The sequence below is a fragment of the Micromys minutus genome, assembly GCF_963924665.1.
Source record: "Micromys minutus genome assembly, chromosome: 12".
In the NCBI taxonomy this organism is placed as follows: domain Eukaryota; kingdom Metazoa; phylum Chordata; class Mammalia; order Rodentia; family Muridae; genus Micromys; species Micromys minutus.
The window spans coordinates 18,130,075-18,151,340 of record NC_137981.1 but is presented as its reverse complement, the minus strand read 5'-3'; the positions used below and the strand labels follow the sequence as shown (position 1 = coordinate 18,151,340).

Here is a 21,266-nt window from a genome sequence, read left to right as displayed (position 1 = left end):
TTAATCTTTGCTCTAAAGCCTTGGAAAGTATTGAGAAGTAGAAAAGCTTTTACTAGAGCTCAGGCACTTCTGTGAACAACAGGTGGCTCACTATCAATTTTTATCCTACAACAGTATGTGGCCCTTGATGTAATGCCATCCTCTCAAGGTATTAAATTCTTACTTACTATTTGAACCTTCTATAATTTGAAGTGATTAAAAATATTCTTAGGGAATCCAAATATCTATACATATCCTTATTCTAAGACTTGAAAACATGTGGTTGGCGTTCCATTAAATGGCTTACCAAACAGTTAACAGAGGTGAAGCCTAGTAAAATTAGTGATTATTTTTCCCCCAAGAAGCATGGATATAGCTTAAAACACAACCCAAAGACTGACATAATCCCACCAGCATTCAGGAGGCAGAGGCAAACAGATCTCTGTGAGTTCCAGGCCGGCCTGGTTTACATAGTTCCAGGATAGCCAGAAATATACAGTGAAACTCTGTCTCAAGAAAGCAAACCCAAAAATACAAATTATAAACATGCAAGGAGTCAAATAACTAAATAAGAGTTAAAAGCTCCTGTCATAGCAATACAATAAAAAAACCCTTTTCAGAGATATTAACTGAACATAATCTCTAAAAATACAGTTAAGCTAAATATAGAAAGTCTAAAGCTACCTGTCCCTCATTATTTTAAAATATTGAAAAATACCTCAAAACACATAGAAGGTTTTAGAAGGATATAGCAGAAGTTGGGTGTTTTGAGGGAAAAGGATGCAAACTCCAGGATGGGAAGAATCAATGTTACTGTCTCTGCTTTCTCACTGGCTGCTTTAAAAAAAGAAAAGGAAAAAAAAGTGTGTGTGTACGTACACACTAGTAACTAACAGAGATATATATCATCTGCCAGACTGCACATGCCCACAAAGAAGGGGATATGATCGTCTGCTCATATGCACATGAACTTCCAGATTACAGTGTGACGACGTCTGCTGCACTGGCCTGCTGCTGGCCCGCAGGCTTCTGAACAGGTTTGGCACGGACAAGCTCTGTGAAGGCCAAGTGGAGCTGACTGGAGACGAACACAGTGTGGAAAGCATTGACGACCAGCCTGGTGCCTTCACTTGCTATCTGGATGCAGGTCCTTCCTAAACTATAACTGACAATAAAGTTTTTGGGGCCCTGAAGGGAGCTGTGGATGGAGGCTTGTCTGTCCCTCATAGTACCAAGCGATTCCCTGGCTATGACTCTGAAAGCGAGGAGTTCCACGCACATCGGATGCACATCATGGGTCAGAATGTGGCCCACTACATGCACTACCTAATGGAGGAGATGAAGAAGGGTATAAGAAACAGCTCTCTCAGTACATCAAGAACAACATAGCTCCAGACATGATGGAGGAGATGTATAAGAAGCTCATGCTGCTATTGAGAATGCAGTCTATGAGAAGAAGCCCAAGAGAGAAGTGAAGAAGAGGGGGAATTGTCCAAAATGTCTCTTGCCCAGGAGAAAGACCAGATTGAACAAAAGAAGACAAGCTTCCTCAGAGCTCGGGAATGGGCTGCTGAAAGCTACAGCAGTTTTCTATGAAGATTTTTTTTATAAAGACAGTAAACATATTGATCAAGCAACAACAACAAAAAAAGTGTTAAACAGACTGCACTTACTTGCAATTTTGGATTTTACTTCTGAAAACCTGAAAAAAAGGAAGTCAGTGGTGAGGCTGTGACGAAGATAAGGTGATGTGAGACAGTACAAAGGTGCAGCGATGGGTGTGGACCACCATCTTTCTAACTTTCCTAAATATACAACTACCACAAGCGCAGAATGTGTCTGTAAGGAAGGGTAAAGCTATGAGGAACATACTGAAAGGAGGCATGCGAGGCACTGACTTAGGCAGTTCAAAAGAATAGCCAATTAATTCCTTTGTTGAAGGAAGAGTTAGTTCCTCTTGAGGTACTAATAACCCAGACAATCTCAAAGCTCGATTTTGAACTTCCTTGTTTTAAATTTACTTGGCTTTTGTAAGAATAATAACAATATAAAGTTTTAGTCATTTTTAAAATGATCATTTTGATAATTCAATAGTCACAAATGCTAAAAACCAGAAACACATTATTCTAAAACTAGGAAAATGGAAGTCCATAAAAGAACTCATTGATGAGCTAGGAGAATAAACACCAATTTTTATAAACTGAAAACCATAATATACACTAAAAACATTTCTAATATTAAGCATCAAAGGAAAGTAATTTTGAAAGATCCCACATAATTCATCGTTTGAGGACAGGAGATACTAAAAATAGGTGAGGAAAAGTATACATTTTTATTGTGCTACTCAAAAACATTTTAACAATGCAGACATCAGAAAGGCTACATTAGTCTATGTGAATACATTAGATCTGACTAGGATACATATATACACATTAATGTACACACAAACACACATGCATAAATCTAAGGCTTTGCAGAGAGGCATGCCTAACACATGAGTCTGGATTCATTCACCAGCATTCAGAACCTTGTCGACCACCCTGACACACACACACACACACACACACACACACACACACACACACACACACACACACACTCAACTCTCTCTCTCTCCCCTCCCCCCTCCCCCCCTCTCTTTCTGTCTCTCCCTCCTCTCCCGTTTATGTGGACAGATTATTTTAGGGTAAAATCTCGTTAGGGATGGTCCCAGAACCTTGCACTTAAGAAAGGGTTATTCTTAACTTAAATTCTCTAAGATAGATTCTATGGATAGGCTAAACTCCATACAATTATATACAACAATCTGTACACATCTTAACATATTGACAAAACTATAGAGCTTTGACAAGCGTTTCAAAGATGATCTGAACCCCTTAATTTAACCCTGGTCTAGCAATAGGAAAAACAGAAATGGAATTGAATAGACAAGTACAACCAGGTTCTTAAAGTTCTAAACAGGAAAATCAAAATCTCACTGTCACTTTAAAAGTTTGCCTTCATCAATTTTGTTTTTCAAAAATCAAAGAAGTGCATTTGCTTCAAGGTTTATCATTACATTACATCATATCTTGTACAAATGAGGCCCTCAATAAATTATTGTTGCTTCAATGAACAGGAAAAATATAATTTTATCCCAATAATTATATTTACAAGTATAAACTTGCCTATCGAAAGGTAACTCCTGGGCAATCAGATGCAGTTTTTGAATGACGTCTGCTGCTTCCTTTATCTATTAAAAATAAGTAAATGGAACAATAAAAAATAACTCTTACATTTCAAACAGTATAGCTGGAAAGATTAATACCTCCCTACATACAGTCATAACACCAGGCCCAAACAATTTCCTTTAAAACTTCATGGGTAATAAATACCATAACAACTCAAAAACCTAAGCATGTAACCTTTTGATACTTAAAATATTGTTTTGTTTTATTTCATACCAAAATTCTTCTCAACAAAATCTGAGGTTCAATTTTACTCTGAACAAATTTAAAATTCTTGTTTGTCAAAAGTGAAGTATAAGTTTCTTCTAAGTTTATGAGGTCAAACAGAATAGACAAACTTAAGATTTAAACTATGCTGCTACATATTATTAAGCAGAATGAATAAAATAATAACAAAATAGTTACTAACTATATAAATGTATATAACACATGCACAAAAAAGCAAAGACAGAAGTTTAATATAGTATCTTGAGTGAAATATAGTAGAAAAATATGTATATATTTTCAAGTATTCACTTTTTCAAGTTGAACCAAGAAACTTAGGCAAGGTTTCTAAAAATCTTTAAATGTAGGCATTTATGTTTATGAATCAATACAGGGGAGTCATATAGGGGCCACTTTTTCCTTTAAATTGCTGTTTAGTACTTCCATTTTGGCACAATTTAATAGCTGATTTGTGATAATTCATAGTCTTAAACTATGAAGTCTTTTAATGAAGACATTAAAAGAAGAGTCACTTAACCTTGAAAGGACTAGGAACATTAGTATAGACTTCTCTAAGTGCTTCTGTTATCTCTGGCAAGGGATAGTGGCAAGGCTTGTTCTTGCTTATTCCACAGGGCAGTGCACAGTAGCATTCCTGCTTCAGACCTCTCCTGTCTGATTCAGCAGGTGTCTTCCAGTCTCACTATCCCCCATGCCATGCAGTCTGACAACAACACCCATCATTTTTCCTCATCAGCATCCTCTTCAGAACACTGCTAATATCCAGCTCTGCCTTCATCAGGGTGTTGTTTGCTCTTACTCCTTTCAGAAAGTATGTTGTTTGGAAACATTGCTTAATGTAGTAGTAGAAGGTCCACACTTCTGTTTTTTACAAGGTGTTTTTATTGAATCCTCATTTAAAGTATAAATAGCCCTACAGATTACAGTATCACTTAAAATATGCATCACTAAATACAAAAAGACACCAAAACAACATCTCATAAACAGTTAGCATTGAGCAGTTTAAAACAGTTTACAATGTTTATCAGGTAAACACAAAAAAGCGCTAAGATACTAGTGCAAGAATAAGGTGTAGCTCCATCTGTGGAGCGTTTGCTGAGTTTTATTATCCCCAGCACCCTATAAAAACCAGTGTCGTGATGCACACTGTACCCAGCACCTAGGAGATGCAAGATCAGAAATTCAAAGTCATCTTTGGCTCTGTATAGAGTGTGAGGACAGCCTGCACTACATGAGAATTTGTCTTAAGAAAGGAAAAGAAGGAAACATACATACATACATGTAAAGAGAAATAAACATAAAACAGATTTAAAGAAAAAATGATAATATCCCTACAAGACTGAAAACTTTGCTCAATATATATAGTTAGAATAAGGGAGGGACACGCGCGAGTGCACACACACAAGAAGAAAATAGTAATTTGATATGCTTGGCATTTCATCTAATTCTAATTCCTCCTACAATCAAATCTCCCTAGAGCTATGTGAGTGATTTTCCTTTTCTTTCCATTGGGAAAGAAATCCTGAAACTGAGGTAGCCAGAAATTTACTTAATACTTTTCAATCTAACATCACATATGAACTACTTAATTTTATGTGTATGACCTTTGCCTGCATGTGTACTACATATATGCTTGGTGTCCATAAAGGCCAGAAAAGGGTGTTGGACTCCCTGGAACTGGAAATATGAATGGCTGTCAGCCACCCATGAGGATGCTGGGAACAGAACCTTTGTCTTCTGCAAGACAAACTTTGTGCTCTCTTAACCATTAAGGCAATTCTCACCACCCCACATATGCATTCTTAACATATGGCTAGCTGTTACAATTCCAAGCCAAAAAAATGATGATTCTTCATTACTAAGCAGTAACAAAGAGATAAGACAAAACAAGGCAAATGGGAAAAGCAGGATAAAATATAGAACACACTAGCCAAAACAACAATAGAAACTGAGACAGATATGAGAGTGAAGCAAAGGAGAGAAACTAACTTAAATACCATGGGTCTCCAATTACAGACCTCTTAGTAACCAAGAAAGATATTAACTATGTAAAGGCTATTTTCTTTCTATTAAAACCTAAAAAGATTAATAGAGAACAGTAACATCAAAAGCTATGTCATTGAGGGTAATTTAAGATTTTTAAAGTTTAAATAGGCATAAGTTCAGTTTTTAAAAATCAGTCAATATAAACATAGATTCTTCTTTCTAAGATTCTAAATTACCATCCTGAGCTTCTAAAGAACACAGCAACGAATGGCAGCTAAAGATGCTCTGCTAAATCCGTACGTCAACGCCTCACTCAGCCATCATGCACGCATGCTTTCTCCTACACTAATGACAACTAATCCCCACCCACAACTGGACACAGAGTAGAGTGAAAGACCTTGGAGAACTGTCCTAATGGATGTCTCCATCATTTCTCTCCCCTTAGGCTCAGGGAACCCTGCAGGAGAGGCAGAAAGATCGTAGGAGCGGGTGAGGATGGAAGACACTAAGGAAACATGGCCTTCTAAACACTGCAGGACTGATCCACATGTGAATTCACAGAAACTGTGATAGCACATACAAGGCCTTGACAGGGATGGGCCTGATGGTAGCCCTGGGCTGAGAGGGAGTGGACATGCCCACAGCCTAACCCAGAAGCTATCTCCACTTGATAATTGCTTATGAAAAAAAATCACCTTTTCTAATGGATTCTCACTGTGTATACACACCATTCTTAAGACCAGGCCCATGTTCAGCAGTAATGGCCAACACAAAATAAACTCAATAGCATTTTAAAGGTTCTCTGTCCCATAATGCTTTGTTAGGGCCTTTTGTCTTTTAATCTTATAGGTCCTTTGTGTATATATTATGGTTCCAGTTTTGTGTTTTTATGGAATTTCTATATGTGTTGTGAATGTGTGTTTTCTAAATCTGTATGCGTTTCTTCAGGTTTTTCTTTGGCTCATTTCCCTCTTGTTTCGTCTTATTGAGATTTTCTTTTTACTTTATATAATAATAATAATAATAGTAAAGTAGTAGTAGTAATAATAATAATAATAATAATAATAATAATAATTGCCATTACTATTATTATTATCATTATTAAATTAGTAAATACAAATAATACAATAAATAATAACAACAATAAATAAAATAATAAACTTTCATGCTATAGTTATTAATATTTAGGAAAAAAAGGCTTTACAATTCCAGACCTGACGTGCAATTTACTGTTCAAGTCCTACATATACCCTTGAATAAATATAAAACAATACTACCAGTATTTGACAAATTCTTAAGCATCACTTTTCTTGATATTTATCAGGACTATTCTATAATTTTTGAAATTCGATCTTTTAAACGCTCTTTCTTTAGAGAGATTTCTACACACATGTAATCATTTTTACATCTAAAAATCATAACCCTTTTGGCTTTTATAGAGTCCAACTCATAAAAATGCTGCTCAATTCAAAGCAAAGGCCCTTAACACTTAGTTTTTAATGTCTTATAATCTGGTGTTCTACACAGTAAATTTGGATTAAATCTCTAAGGCTATATTCAACATATTAGTGGGCTACATGATTCACAAAGATGACTTTTTCTCATACATTTTGATGTTTTCCTGATGGGAGGAGAGCAAGCCACATCGCCTACTTTCAAGACTGCATAACAAGATTTATACACCATATGTACCTTCAGATGATGATTAGGTAACTATGACATGACAAGAATAATATGACCAACTCAGAGTTTTCAACAACCATGATCTGAGCTGCTTTAATTCTTTAAAAGGGATCTTTATTCAAGGAGATAAAAACTAGGACTTGTAGGTTCCTTTACAGTAAGACACTTCAGCTCACCACCACTGTAGGTCAGCTCTATTACCTAATAATATATAACTATTAAAAACTACATGAATTTCATCAATAATTAAAAGACAAAGAGACACTTAAAAATACAGTTACGTCAGCACTTACAAACTAGTTGTAACTTCATAAAAATGCAAGGCAACTGTACACAGGTATCTGCATCCCCTACATATAAATAGATCTTTTTAAAAATACAAGGCAAACCAATTAAAATTTGATTATTTCTTTTGGCAATGCTTACCTTTTCAGAATTTGTAAAAACATCAGATTTCAATTCTCCATCTAGGAACTCATTAAAGTATTTCATCAATTTCTGCGCCTCCACTGCACGCTGCCTAGGTGTGTTTACCCCTTCCAACTGGTCTCCAAGGTGACACACTTTGGTAGCTACATAGCTAATGTGCTCATCCAGTTCTTGGAAATGTTGGAAAGCAACCTAGAGATTTGTACATAGAGAAAATACAATCAGAGAATTAAGTTTGTAACATAGTACCTATTTAAAGTAAACTTGCATAAAGTAAACTCATGGCATTAATGGCAGATCACATACCAACCTCACTACTACTAACAATAACAAGACTTATGTAAGAGGACCACGAAGCAATTCATACCCACTAGCATGACACAATCTAAAAACACTTAACCAAGTTCCTTACTGTTAGAGCACAGGCCCCCCAAAGCCCAAAATGGTGTGAAGACTATGGACTAGTCATTCCTGTGAAAGCTTGTTCAATTAAGAGGTGAAACAAGGGTCACTCTCAAGCATCTACCACCCTAATCTGAAAAGGGTAGTGCTGGGATTCTGAACCCATCTAGTAGCATGCCAATGCCAACACTAGGCAGTAACAATATATCAATATTTTACTCCACAGGACCAGAGAGTTGGAAGATGTTACAGTCTATACACTACTCATTTCTCAGCTAAGTGTATACCTGGTTGCTTTTCTGCAGCTCCTGTACCTTCTTAGCAAACTCCTTTGCTTCCTTTTGACACTGCTGTTCTAATTTCTCCACTTTCCTTTGAATCCTTTCATCCATTATCTGTAGTTCTTGAATATGATTCACAAATTCTTCTAATAACCTAATAGAGGAAATAATAGTACAATCAATTTGCCTATTATTAACCATAAGGAACAGACCAGCTTTAGGAAGGTTTTAGTGACAGTCCTTTGAGAGAGGGACAAGCATATTCATTTTCTTTACAGCATCTTGTTGCAATTTATTTAGTATCATAACTTTCTTTTCACTTAGAGCAGGTCATGCGACATAAGCAATACATAGCATTTGGAAATATAGCCAGCTGTTATTGACTTTGCAATATATTATCTCTAAGGTAAATCAAAACCTCAACAAATTCCCATTAAATATCCATATAAGTCCTACTTTATTTAAAATTCAAAAAGACAAATGTACAACAAAAATTGTATACATTATAGATTTTGGTGACTGTTTCCATGATTTACACCTATTACATTTAAAAGAACATAGTCAACTTTTTATTATTATTAATTTGTTATGTATTCTAAGCTAACCTCCAACCCACAACCTAGCCTCAGCCTCTACAGCACTGAGATTACAGGCACACTGCCATACCCAGAAGTCTAACCTGCCCTTTCTAAGTTAATGCTAAGTAGAAAAATTACATTCTTAATAAAGGATAAAATCCTTTTATCCAATCAGCTAAAATGCTGAAGAAAAACACAATTTCACACTTCTGAAGCCGCTAAGAAAATTTTTTGAGCTAGGAACAAACTGTTAATTAAAATCATTTTATATGAATACTCAAAGAATTCCATAATAGTCATCTCTATTTTAAACAATTTGTAGTATTATATTGAGACTTTTTTTTTAAGTTTACCTTTTAGGATCAAAAGCTTCAGGTCCACCCCTAGAACCACCTCCCGGGGTCCTCCACACGAGACGTTCAATGTACTCATCAGCCACAAAAGGCTCCTGGTTCACAGAATAAGCATATTTTAAAAAAGGGTTTTGTTGTTGTTTTTTAAAAATCTTCAGTATATAAAGGCAATTATTTTTAAAAAAGAGGGATGCTAAAATACTAGAACAGTATTACTGACTAGCTAGAGGAACCAATAGAAAATGAAGAAAGGACATAGAAGGTAATTTATTAAAAAACAAAACCAACCAACCAACAAACATTCCAAACCAAAACCAAAGCACATGTATAGCTTTATACCAATCAAAGTCAAGTCATCTCTCTTCAGGGAAGGGAGCAGAGACAGGGAAGAGGGGACTAGTACATCACTACGTAGCCTTGGCTGCTCTGAAACTGTGGGGTTAAAGAGCAGTGCCACATGGCATCCAGCCACTTACTATTACTTTTTCACCTAAGAAGCAAAGAAACATATCTTAACTACAGAGCTCAATGCAGCAAAAAGAAAACTGAAATTTGCACTTTCATTACTGTTAAAAATGTTAACAGATATAACCTTTAAAGAAGACAGATGGTAGCTCTTTGGGTAAAACCAACGGTGTTACAAACACTCAGATCTTTAACCCCATAATTCTGTTCTCCGATCACTTGGAGATTAAGGCACCATGATAACAAATTCAAGGCCAGTCTTGGTTGCATAGCATGCCCTGTCTTAATGAAACTGTACTTAACATAGTAGGTAAACTTAGATGAGAAGCTATGTTCTATTAAAAAAATCACATAAAGCAACATTCAATGAAAAAAGAAAACATACACACTGATAACAAGCATATTAAATTTTCTCAGAAAAAGCATTATTATATTACAGCTGTTTAAGTTACCGAAGTAGAAAGAAGGTCCAATCAAAACTAGTAAATATGCATGTTAGGCAATAATGCACGCCTGCAATCCCAGCACTTTCAAACTTCTGAAGGGCAAAGACTTATAAAGGTAGCATGAAAGAATGAGGTCACAGAGTTCCCTAAGATTATTAGCAGCGTTTCTTATCACACTGGAAGCCAATGTCAATCAGTTCAAAGTGCTAAACAAAAAATTGTCAAGGAATTCTATACCCAGCAACATTAGCATTCAAAAGCAAAGGAGAAATTAAAATGTTTCTGGATTTAAGGGCTGGAGAGATGGCTCTTCCAGAGGTCGTGAGTTCAATTCCCGACAACCACATGGTGGCCCAAAAGCATCTGGTTGTGATCTGGTGCCTTCTTCTGTCTGGTGTGTCTAAAGACAACTACAGTATACTCATATACATAAATAAATCTTTTAAAAAATGTTCCTAGATTTAAAACATAGACAAATAGATAGACAGACAGACAGATAGAAATAAGTGTGTTACCACTAGACCTGCCCAGAATATAAGGTGAAATAAATGGGCACTAATAACCTAAAAACACATGAAACAAAAGTTCTAATAAAGGTAAATTAACAGGTACGTTAGTCTAAACAATAATAACTCTAGGTACAACTTGATATTTTGCTTTGCACAAAATTTAAGAGATTAATATATTTCAAGGTTATAAACTTACACTTGGGGCACACAATAGGTAAAGGTAATTTTGTGACATCAACAATAAATGAGATGAGTGTGGAACACTGCTAGTAACATTGAATTTAAGCCGATATAGATTCAAATTAGTGTGATAAAAAAAAAATCAAACACAGTCCTCATAGTAAAAACAAAATTCTATAGAATACACACAAAAATAAATGAACAAAGAATTAAAGGTTTTACAACAAATTATTAACTGAAATAAAACAGGCCAGAAATTAAGGGCAAAAGCTATATGGTTATACAGAAAGAAAACAGCAAATTGCATTAGTCCTTTTTCATTAGCAGCTACTTTCCAGAGTAACTTTTCAGTGTAACTTTCCAGAGATTGGCAGAGGACCAAAAATATGACCTAACTACATGCTGTTTGCAAAAGACTCAAAGTGAAGGGATGAGAATTGAAATTCCACAAGAATACAATACTAACAAAAAAAGAGGACTTAGAATTTAAAACAAGTTACAAGAGACAATTATAAAGGTTCCAATTACCAAGAAGATACAAAAATTATAAACATATAGTACCTAATGAGAAAACACATAAATATATGAGCAATACTGACAGTGTTGTGCTACATTCTTATGAAAATATCTCACTCAAAAAGGCTTAACATAGGGGCTGGACATATGGCTCAACGGTTAGAGCACTGCCTGCTCTTCCAGAGGTCCTGAGTTCAATTCCAAGCAACCACATGGTGGCTCACAACCATCTGTAATGAGACCTGATGCCCTCTTCTGATGTGTCTGAGGACAGCTACAGTGAGTGTACTTAGATATAATAAATAAATACACTTTTAAAACAAGGCTTAACATTTGGCAGCCCTCAACCAAAGTTAATAAAGAGTCTTGAGATCATTTAAGACTCAATTTGCCTTGGATTGCTCATGCAATCAGATCTTACAACCTAAGCTGAACATAGTTTTAATCTTAAATTAGGAAGCCTTCTACCCTGACCCAAAGAAATGTATCTGCATGTGTGTTGTGGTAATCATTTGCTGAGAGCAACCAAGAGGTTGGAAGCATCTACTGTCCACCATAAAGGTTGGAAGCAATCTGGATACTGTGTGACGATGTCTGTTGGCAGTAGTGATTGTTATTAAGAGTCATTTGGGGTCAGTGACATCACTTCTCTCGTAAAACTCTGTTAGAGATTTCTGGGAAAGTATCTCTAATCGTGTTCACATGCCGTGTTTTCTGTGCTTTTCAATAAATGCAGAACAAAGCCCCTTCCTTGTTAGGAACAGGCACAGATCTGGGGACAAAACAGACACAAGGCACAACTTACAAGTAACAGAAAGATTACAGATAGGTAGGCCAGTAACCAGACTACAGACACAGGGAGAAACGTAGGGAACTGAAATTTCGGCTCGCTCTTGGTCAAATTAACCCAAGAAGGTGCTGTTTTAATTCCTTAATAAAATATCAACATAATTTCTGAGGGATTATCTTTACTGTATTGTAGTCTTTCAATAATGGTCAGATAAGAGATAAGCATGGGAACAGAGGACTTGGATTTGGATTTATTATAATAGATGAACTAGACCTACAATGAAGGGAGTAGGAATAAAAAGTAAAGTACAAACTACCCAGCCTATTCTATTTGCTAATTTGTTCACGTCTCATGTCTGCAGTGAAAGATCATGGTACCAAAGGAGGAATGCTTTTGCCTAAGCCAAAAGGAAGTAGGAACTGCATTAAATGTGCCGGAAAGATGGCTCAGCAGTTAAGAGTGCTCACTGTTCTTCCAGAGGACCTGTGTTCCGTTTACAGCTCTGTGTCAACTCAAAACTAGCCTGTAACTCCAGTTCCAAGCGATCTGATGCCCACCTCTGGCCTCCACCTCACTTGTGACCCTCAAAGGGAAGCAGAGATTCTAGTACAGTAAGGCACAGACTAGTATGTATGTGTCACACAAAAAATTCTGTTGGGAAGATCAATTCCCTCAATCAATATATGTCACAAAAAATAGCCTAAGAAGACTATGTCAACTAGTTTAGACAGTAAAACTAGTAAGAGTATTATCTAAAAGTAAGATGGAATTAGAATGCTCACAGAGAAAAGACACGGGCTCAAATGCAATTTGAAACCATCTACCTACCACATGGAGACCCGAAATTTATTCTTAATAATGAGACTGAATTAGGACGCTGGAGGATCTGTCAATCAAATGAATATGGTACAGAAACTAGTAACAAGAGTGGCCTATTGTAGATTGTGATGTGTCTTCCAGCTTTGGGACTTGCTTGAGCCGGTAGGAGTGCTTTTACCTGGTGGTGCTCTCAGAGATCCCCTCGGCAGCTGAGGGGCATTTCACTGACTATCATACCTTTCTTCATGTAAGACATTTCCAATGACTGAGACAGGTATATAAAGGCATGGTCTGTCTGATCAAAACCAAAGTGACAGATCATTTTAATTTTGTAATTTCCCACACAGGTGTTACCAACACTGCACACTGCCACAGTTATTCACTTTTACAAATGTTCTATCTTACTTCCTCACCCTACCTCTTCCCCTCAAGGGTACCTTCAAATAAATGTGCTGCATAATAAACTGCCACAGTATTTGCTTTTAAGAGGACACAACCGACAACACTGTCAGGAGATGAAAGTGGCAGAAAGCAGGGTGCTGAGAAATGGCTTCCTTTTTTTTTTTTAAGGTGCTAATTTATTTATTAAAAAGTATACAAAATTAGTTCAATTATAACATCAACTTAAAATCAATTTTGCTTTTGAAAAAGTATCAAGTCTTCATATCCAGAATAGCAGCCTTTTATTATCTTGATTTATGCAATTATACATCAGCTTTTCTAACAATGACATCAAACAAAACCCTGTATCATAGTATCCCTTTCCTGATAACTTGGAATGTAAATTTGTTTTGTTTTGTTTTATTTTACTGAAGAAAAAAATGTGACCAAAAGACCAAATATATGTCAAAATGGCTTGTTGCTGGAATTTAACATGAACAAATTAACTTTACACTGTTAAAAAAATATAGCCCTACATTGATTTTTTTCTTTATTAAAAAAGCTTTTAAAGCAAGATTGATCTCTGAGCCTTACAAAACAGTTCGTTACGATTTTAGCTAGGAAAATCACATCCACAAAAAGGCATCCTCCAACAGTACGTATCTTAAAAGTCTATATACACAAAACTGCTTAAACTTTCTTACAAATCTAAGAACAATAATGCAATAATACTCTATTGAAAAACACAGATAGCCTTAAGAGAAGCATGCTTGGTCAATCTTTCTTAAAGCTTTTGAGTTTGTTACCCAAACTTTTAAAAATAAAGGAAAAAAATATTGGGTCCTTCCTGTTGGCTTTTAAGATATCAATTTACAGACATTAACTAAAAGAAATGTCCAGGGTATCCAACCATATATGTCATGAATTTAAATATTCATCTATAATCTATAATATAAAAGTAAAAAAATATATATGTACTTTCAGCCTAAGATGTGTTTACCTAATAAGTTTTACATGAGAAATAAACATCAGATACAAAATTATATGACATAGCTTCATTCAAACACACATAATATTCAAGTCAGAAAACTAGACTGGCTTTTTTATAACACCAGCTTTCATAAGAGCCTTAATTGCTTTTGCCCTCATTTCAAGTTCTAGAAGCTCCAGAAGGCTGAACATCTGATGGAGGAACAGTCAGGGTGGCCGCTTTGGGTTCCTTTGGGCTAGACTCAGCCAGTCCCAAAATCTCCTTCACAGATTTTCTATCTCTCTCTCTCCAGGGCATCTATCTGACCAGCTTCAATCTGGACTGTATTTTCTGGGACCTCTGAAGCAGCAGCAGCAGCAGCAGCAGCAGTTTCAGCAGGGGCAGCGGTGGCAGCAGCTTCTTCATTGTTTAGGCCTTCTATATCACTGTCATAAGCATCTGCATTTATACTGAGTACTTCTCTGTCTTCCTATTGCCTTGTTTTGATTCCAAGCCTTCTGATTTGTTCTCTCTCAGGGACGATGTAGAATCTACACAGGTATTATTGTACTGGCTGGTTTTGTGTCACCTTGACACAAGCTGGACTTGAGAAAGGAGCCTCCCTTGAGGAAATGCCTCCATGAGGTCCAGCTGTAAGGCATTTTCTCAACTAGTGATCAAGGGGGGAGGGCCCAGCCCATTGTGGGTGGTGCCATCCCTGGGCTGGTAGACCTGGGTTCTATAAGAGAGCAGGCTGAGCAAGCCAGGGGAAGCAAGCCAGTAAGTGACATCCCTCCATGGCCTCTGCATCAGCTCCTGCTTCCTGACCTGCTTGAGTTCCAGTCCTGACTTCCTTTGGTGATGAACAGTAATGTGGAAGTGTAAGCTGAATAAACCCTTTCCTCCCCAACTTGCTTCTTGGTCATGATGTTTGTGCAGGAATAGAAACCCTGACTAAGGCAGGTATCTTGCTGACTGACTAAGTCAGATGCCATCTAACAGCCATCATCTGCCTGCTCTTTCATATCAGAGTCCAAACCATTGTCACCCTCAAGAATCAAGATTTTTTTTTTCCAGAGAGGAACTCTAATTGTTCCTGGCATGGTTTATGAATTTCTTCTACTGAACAGTTCTTCAGCACACCAGGGAGCATCTTCTGTGGCTTCCTTTCTCCTATTATACTACAGCACTGCCACAGCATTTCTTTTGTCTGATATATAGAAACTAACAGGTTTTAATGAGATGGTCAGATCCACGCCACCTTCTTTAAGTTCACTGTGCTCTGCCAAGAGTAATTCTTTTTCCAGACTTGGTAAAAGATACTTGGTTTCCTGCTGCAGGGAGCCCAAGACGCTGGGGGTGCTTGCTTCATTCCGTGCCCGCCACACTTGTCCTGCAGCAGGTGATCCTCCATCAGCCACCGCTCCCGCTCAACACGGGCACCAGTTCGGGGCTGCAAGTGCGTGGCTGCCTCCTACCCACTCCACTTGCACCGCTTCTCCTGAGAAGACTTCTTCCCCGTCATGGTCCTCGTGCTGCAACCATCAACGACAGTAGGCCATCTGTCTGCAGCAACAGAACTCCGCTTCTGTAGCGGCCCGCGCTGCTGTCGCAGGCTTGGCTTCCTATAATTTTAAGCGAGGCATTTATATATTGCTGAAGGGATGGAAGTGAAGAGAAAGAAGAAAAAGGGAATTTTCTTAAAGGTTTATGGCCTGAACAACTCTGCAGTAGTACTTTTTACTGAGTTGGAAGAGACCAGGGAAGGAGATGGGTAAGGGAATAAGAAAACAAGAGTTTTGTTCTGCACGCATCATAATACTGCAGATGTCCGTTAGGTGCCAAAGTGAAAATAGAAATCATGCAGTTAAAAACCAGGTTGGTGTTATAGAGAAAACAAGCCATGTCCTCCCAAAAGGCTTCTCACAAAACAAACGAACAAGCAGACAATCTTTTAGAATTTTATAAACCCAACAAAGGTTTTTATTACACCTTTTGTTTGGCTATAGTAAATTTTTTGATCCAGCAAAGCTGCAACAAAAGTCGAAGCACATTATATTTATTACATATATACTATATACATATATATGTATATAGTTTATATATATATATATATATATATATATATATATATGTATAATGTGCTCTCACATTATATTTAATTCCGTATAATTGGCCACTGTGTAAAGTGGTTTCACATTCTCTAAAAACTAGCAACTGAAAGAGCACGGCATTTGTGCTCATCCCTACTGAAAATCTCTTGGAAATTACCTATTTTAATCAAGAAGACAAATCCACTGACACAAATCAAATCAACATTAATTTTCCTATACTACTACCCCCAAAATAGATGTAATGTGTGTCAACGGCCCACAAACTCAAAGAAACTAGAGTAATTCCCCCACAATTTAGATGAAAAAATAGGAAATTTCAGTCAAGTATTTCCGTATTCCTTTAGGCCAACAAAACTATAAATTCAATTACTGCCTTTTGTCTATTTCCCTTACAATTACGATGCTTATTTCTGCCAAGAAATCATTAAAACACTGCTTCCTTTTATGCAGAAACTTCCCTAAGAAATCCCAATTGAGTTCACATTCTCTGTAAACTCCTATCCACTTTTCAACCTTCTCCAGCTCAAGTCACTCCAGCTACTGAACGTGGTCTTGTAGCTTACTCTACAGGACGCTGCCTTCTCCCTCATCACACAACTCCTAGCTTTGAATGTTACCCCAAAAGTGTTGGAAATGTAATCCCCTATGAAGTAGTGTTGTGGGATGAGGTACAATAGGTTTAGATCATGAAAATTCTACCTTCATGAATAGATTCATTCCAGTTATGAAGGAGCTTGAGTCTGGGAGTTCAGTTCATTAAGCAAATATTACAAGCTTATTGCAGTCTCTCTTCTGTCTCCCATCCTTTCTACTGTGGATAGAGTAAAAGGCCTTCTCTAGATTCCAACAACTTGATGTTACAATTCCAAGCACTTAGAAAAACGAATTTCTTTTAAAATTAGGCAATCTATTGTTAAAGCAGTAGCAACAAGACAAACCAAACAAAAACTAAGCAAACAAAAAGGAAAAAGATACTATTCAATGACTCAAAGCCAGGCTCACTCTCCACAAGTGTACCTTGAATCCCTAATTCTCCTGCCCACCTCCCATGGCTGGGATTGATTACAGGTATGTGTTACAACACCTGGCTTTACCCTATGCATTTTCCCTCCTTTTTTCAACACTAGGGATTTAACTCAGTGCCTTCTTTGAGCTAGTCAAGCACTCAGTTATAACTTCAGTCCTTTTTGCTTTTTACTTTGAGACAAGAATCTAAGTTGTCCCATATGGTCTTGAACTAATAATCCTGCAGTGGTTTCTAGAGTAACTAGGATTACAGACCACCCACTAGAAACCAGTCTAACATAAACTTGAAACATATTCCTTCTCTCCTTACTTTATACATAAAATTATCATATCAATTTTTCTCCCTGAAAGAGACCTACCAATTTTCTTTGCTGTGGTTAGTATATCAATAACCACCTCCTTTCCCAACTTCTCACACATAAACTAATTTCTCAGTAATCAAATTCTTTTTATTCTTTTCCAAAATGCCTCCCCAAATCCTGATTTTTGTGTCTCCATTAAATTAGTTTAATAATTTTACCTTCTAGGCTAAACAATCAATAACAGACAATTTGGAAGGATTACCAAATGACAAGAACAGATATTAGCAATGATGACAGATTATCTTCACACTAATATTAAAGTCATATGACTCACATAAACTTACTAGGAAAAAGCAGCTCCTTTACAAGCTTTCTTAAAATTTCCTCAAATTCCCCTCTCATCTCAAAGGCTTGTCCTGAACCAGTACTTTCTACACACAAGTGCTCGCGCGCGCACACACACACACACACACACACACACACACACACACACACACACACATACGCGCAAGCATGCACGCACCACGGTGCCCTCTCCTCAGTATTCTCAGTATTTCTTAAATACCAGTCCCCTTAGAAGCTGGAGTTAATTTCCTGCTTGAAGTTTCTAATCTCATCTATTAATACCTAACTTACGATACTATTAGTACATGGAACTTTCCCTAATTAATCTAGGACATAAGGGTCTGACCTACCTCTGTACCATGTTTATTAGTTAACTCATCTGCCTACCCCATCTGTAATTTTTTAGTTCAGGATCTTATAACCAATGAATAGACTTTTTCTGTGGCATGTCTGATGAGACATTCGGTGTTGTTAATTTTAGCACTTTATCTTGAAGCTGACAGGTACTGAAAAATATTTATTGACTGAATAACTGGCCCTAGTTTTTAACCAAGAACTCTCCTATAAAATGTAACCTGCCAAGAGAAATGTGAAGAATCAGTAAGAATGACAGGAGAGACAGTCAACAAAGAAGTATCTTCAGTAGTATATAAAAAAGAGCAATATAGGCAGCAATAGAAGAATATCACCCCAGCCATGTTATAATATGCTGAATATGTCATTAATCCAAACCACTGAGGAATCTCAGTTCAGATAGGCCATCCTGAGTTTATTACTTAAAACACCACAGACGGATTCCTTCAGAAAGAACTGTCAGCAAGGAATAAACTAAGAAGGTATTCTGGGCAACTTCCAGGATATGCATTATTGCAATAACTGAGTCACCTATGAATAAATCATTCTGTCAACTGAGGAAAGATTTAAAGTTTGATTTTATTGTCAGTTAAAAAAGGATGAGTCACTAAACCAGTAATAAGATTTTACAAAAAGCAGAATTAACAATGAAATTTCATAGATTCAAAGCTCAACTTTGTTTTCACTGAATTTCTCTAATGCGGAAAATGAAAGTACAATTCTATTTAGAAGTACATAAAAACCAGGATGCATAAAAACAAAATATCCTTGACTACATCCTGCCCTGTTTCCCCCAGTTCTCCAGCTGTGACTTAGAATGGGAAGTAGGAGAGAAAGAAACCGCCTGACTTAATCTTCAACCCATATTTGTTGCAGTGGCTGCAGGAAATGGCAGCAGACACTGGGAGCCTTTTTCCTCCTCCTTCTCTATACTAAAAAAAGTCAACTTTTCACTTGGAAAATGAAGGCTTATTCACAAACAGAGCCTACTGCAGGGTTAGACTCACAGACAGCCAGAAAAAGACAAAGACTTTATACATGACCGGTATTATTTCATTGTAACTATTGCTATGCTTTTAATTTTGTTGAAACAACTACTACAAATGAGAGGGTGGGATCACTCCAGTTGGGACCTATCAATATATATGCCTGTGTGTTCTATGGACCTTCCGATTACTGCACCACCATTGGTTTTCCCTCCCACAGAACTGATGTCACTTAGCCAAACCACTTTAACAACCCCACTAAATGGCAAGACCTAGAGAACAAATACAGAGTTCTTCACCACCCTCCCCTTTCTTCATCCCTGGGAAGGAAAACACATAAGTTACAGAATGCATTTAAAGAAGAAAACACAATATGATCCAAGAGAAAACAGTGAATGTTAAGAGAACTCATCGGAACAGCAGGACAGTATAATGTTTTTCTGATAATAAGCATGAAATGTATTATTTAAAGATCTCAAAGCCTGTAGGATGTAAAAATTGAAACAAGGAATTACAGAACTACCTAGTATCCTGACTAAGGATACATAATACATTTTCAGAGTATTAAGACTTCCCTTAGCCTAGTGTACATGACATGAACAGATAGCAGAATTTTATAATTAGTGAAACTAATGTTATATACCTCCAGACATTTACATCTGAGGAACAGCAATACATTTTTCCCGGGTGTAATTATAACTCTTTACTCAAATCGCTTCCATTACAACTTACAATTTAAGCATGCTAGTTCTCTGAACAAATGCAGTATCCATGCTAGAGATGACTACGAGTCAAGGCTCAGTAACAAAAAAAGTAACGGTGAAAAGTTAGATTTATTATGGAAACTATGGCATTTAGAATTCAAGCCACAGAACATTCTAATGTTCAAACCAACTGGACATACAATTTCCACCTAGAGTGAAATTCTTAACTGGAAACCAGTGTTCTCTACAACTTACACTTCTGTTGCTATGAAGTAATCACGCACCAAAAGGGGAGATGGTGTATCCTTCATTTTTCTTCATATCTCCGCGTCTATTTTTTTTTTCCACATAAGGAGATACTGTTTCATTGTCTTGTAATCCCACTCCATTATCTCAACCCTCACAGCTTCTTAAACTGACACGCCACAAAATCCAACTGTCAAGTGTAAATATTGAAATACCCAAGAAATGCAGCTGAACGCCCCCCCACAGCCTCTCACAACCCCGAGGATCCTCTAACTAGCAGCTGGACGGTTCTATAGCAATTACATGCAGTCAGTGAGATGTGTCGCTTCCCTTCGGTGGTAAGGCTAAGTAGGCCTTTATTGTCCTAAAGAAGAATCCTCCCAGCCTTTTCGGCTGTTCAGCGAGCCGGCTGGCACCCCAAAGCCGCCCCGAAACTTGTCGTTACGTCGGCACGGAGAAGTCCCCAGAGTCTCAATCCCTGTGACCCCCGCAGCACCGTCAGGAGGATCAGTCCGCACCGCAGGACCCGGCTCGCCGGACCCGGGCTCCCGAGTCAGCCCTGCCCACCCTGCCCGTCCCGTCGCCAGATCGCCTGGCCGCCCTGCCACCCGAAGCAGCCCAGGGGCCCGCGGACGCCCGCCCCGCTCCCACCCCTCCCCCGCAGCCTCCCGCGGAGCCCCGGGACCCACCTCGAAGAGCTCGGCCGTCGTGGCCATGCCGGCCGGCTGAGAGGCTCGCCCCGCGCTCGAGGCCGTCTCCGCTTCACATGCTGCGCCTCAGAGGCGCCGCTCACCAGTCCCAGCTCGGCCTAGCGCCTCCGGCCCCGGCTGCGCACCGCTGCGGGCTGCCCCGGTCCTCACACGGCGAAGGCGGCGCGGGAGAGCGGCCATGAAGCGGAGCCGCGGACGCCTGTCAGCTGCCTCCCAGCGCCGCCCGCGCCGCTCCCATTGTCACCGCCTCGCACGCCGGA

At 38.0% G+C, this 21,266-nt stretch overlaps 1 protein-coding gene and 2 pseudogenes across 3 annotated transcripts in view; 1 reads left to right on the top strand and 2 right to left on the bottom strand.

Moving 5' to 3' along the window:
• Positions 1 to 21,244, bottom strand: part of EXOC5 (exocyst complex component 5) — a 42,589-nt gene extending 21,345 nt beyond the window's left edge. Inside the window, exons 1-6 of the mRNA XM_080926717.1 lie at positions 20,986 to 21,244; positions 9,144 to 9,238; positions 8,219 to 8,366; positions 7,527 to 7,721; positions 3,147 to 3,211; positions 1,653 to 1,681 (exon numbers count right to left, since the gene is read on the bottom strand). Of these exons, the coding sequence (XP_080782843.1) occupies positions 1,653 to 1,681; positions 3,147 to 3,211; positions 7,527 to 7,721; positions 8,219 to 8,366; positions 9,144 to 9,238; positions 20,986 to 21,012 (559 nt within the window). The 5' untranslated portion in view covers positions 21,013 to 21,244. The remainder of the gene's footprint in view (positions 1 to 1,652; positions 1,682 to 3,146; positions 3,212 to 7,526; positions 7,722 to 8,218; positions 8,367 to 9,143; positions 9,239 to 20,985) is intronic.
• Positions 133 to 1,575, top strand: LOC308427982 (large ribosomal subunit protein uL18-like; annotated as a pseudogene). Its single transcript has 2 exons — positions 133 to 148; positions 876 to 1,575. The product of its transcript is annotated as a large ribosomal subunit protein uL18-like (transcript).
• On the bottom strand, positions 14,339 to 15,568 carry LOC308428199 (caspase activity and apoptosis inhibitor 1-like; annotated as a pseudogene). The gene is made up of 2 exons: positions 15,175 to 15,568; positions 14,339 to 14,770 (listed from the first exon to the last, which is right to left on the bottom strand). The product of its transcript is annotated as a caspase activity and apoptosis inhibitor 1-like (transcript).
• Positions 21,245 to 21,266: the final 22 nt, after the last annotated feature.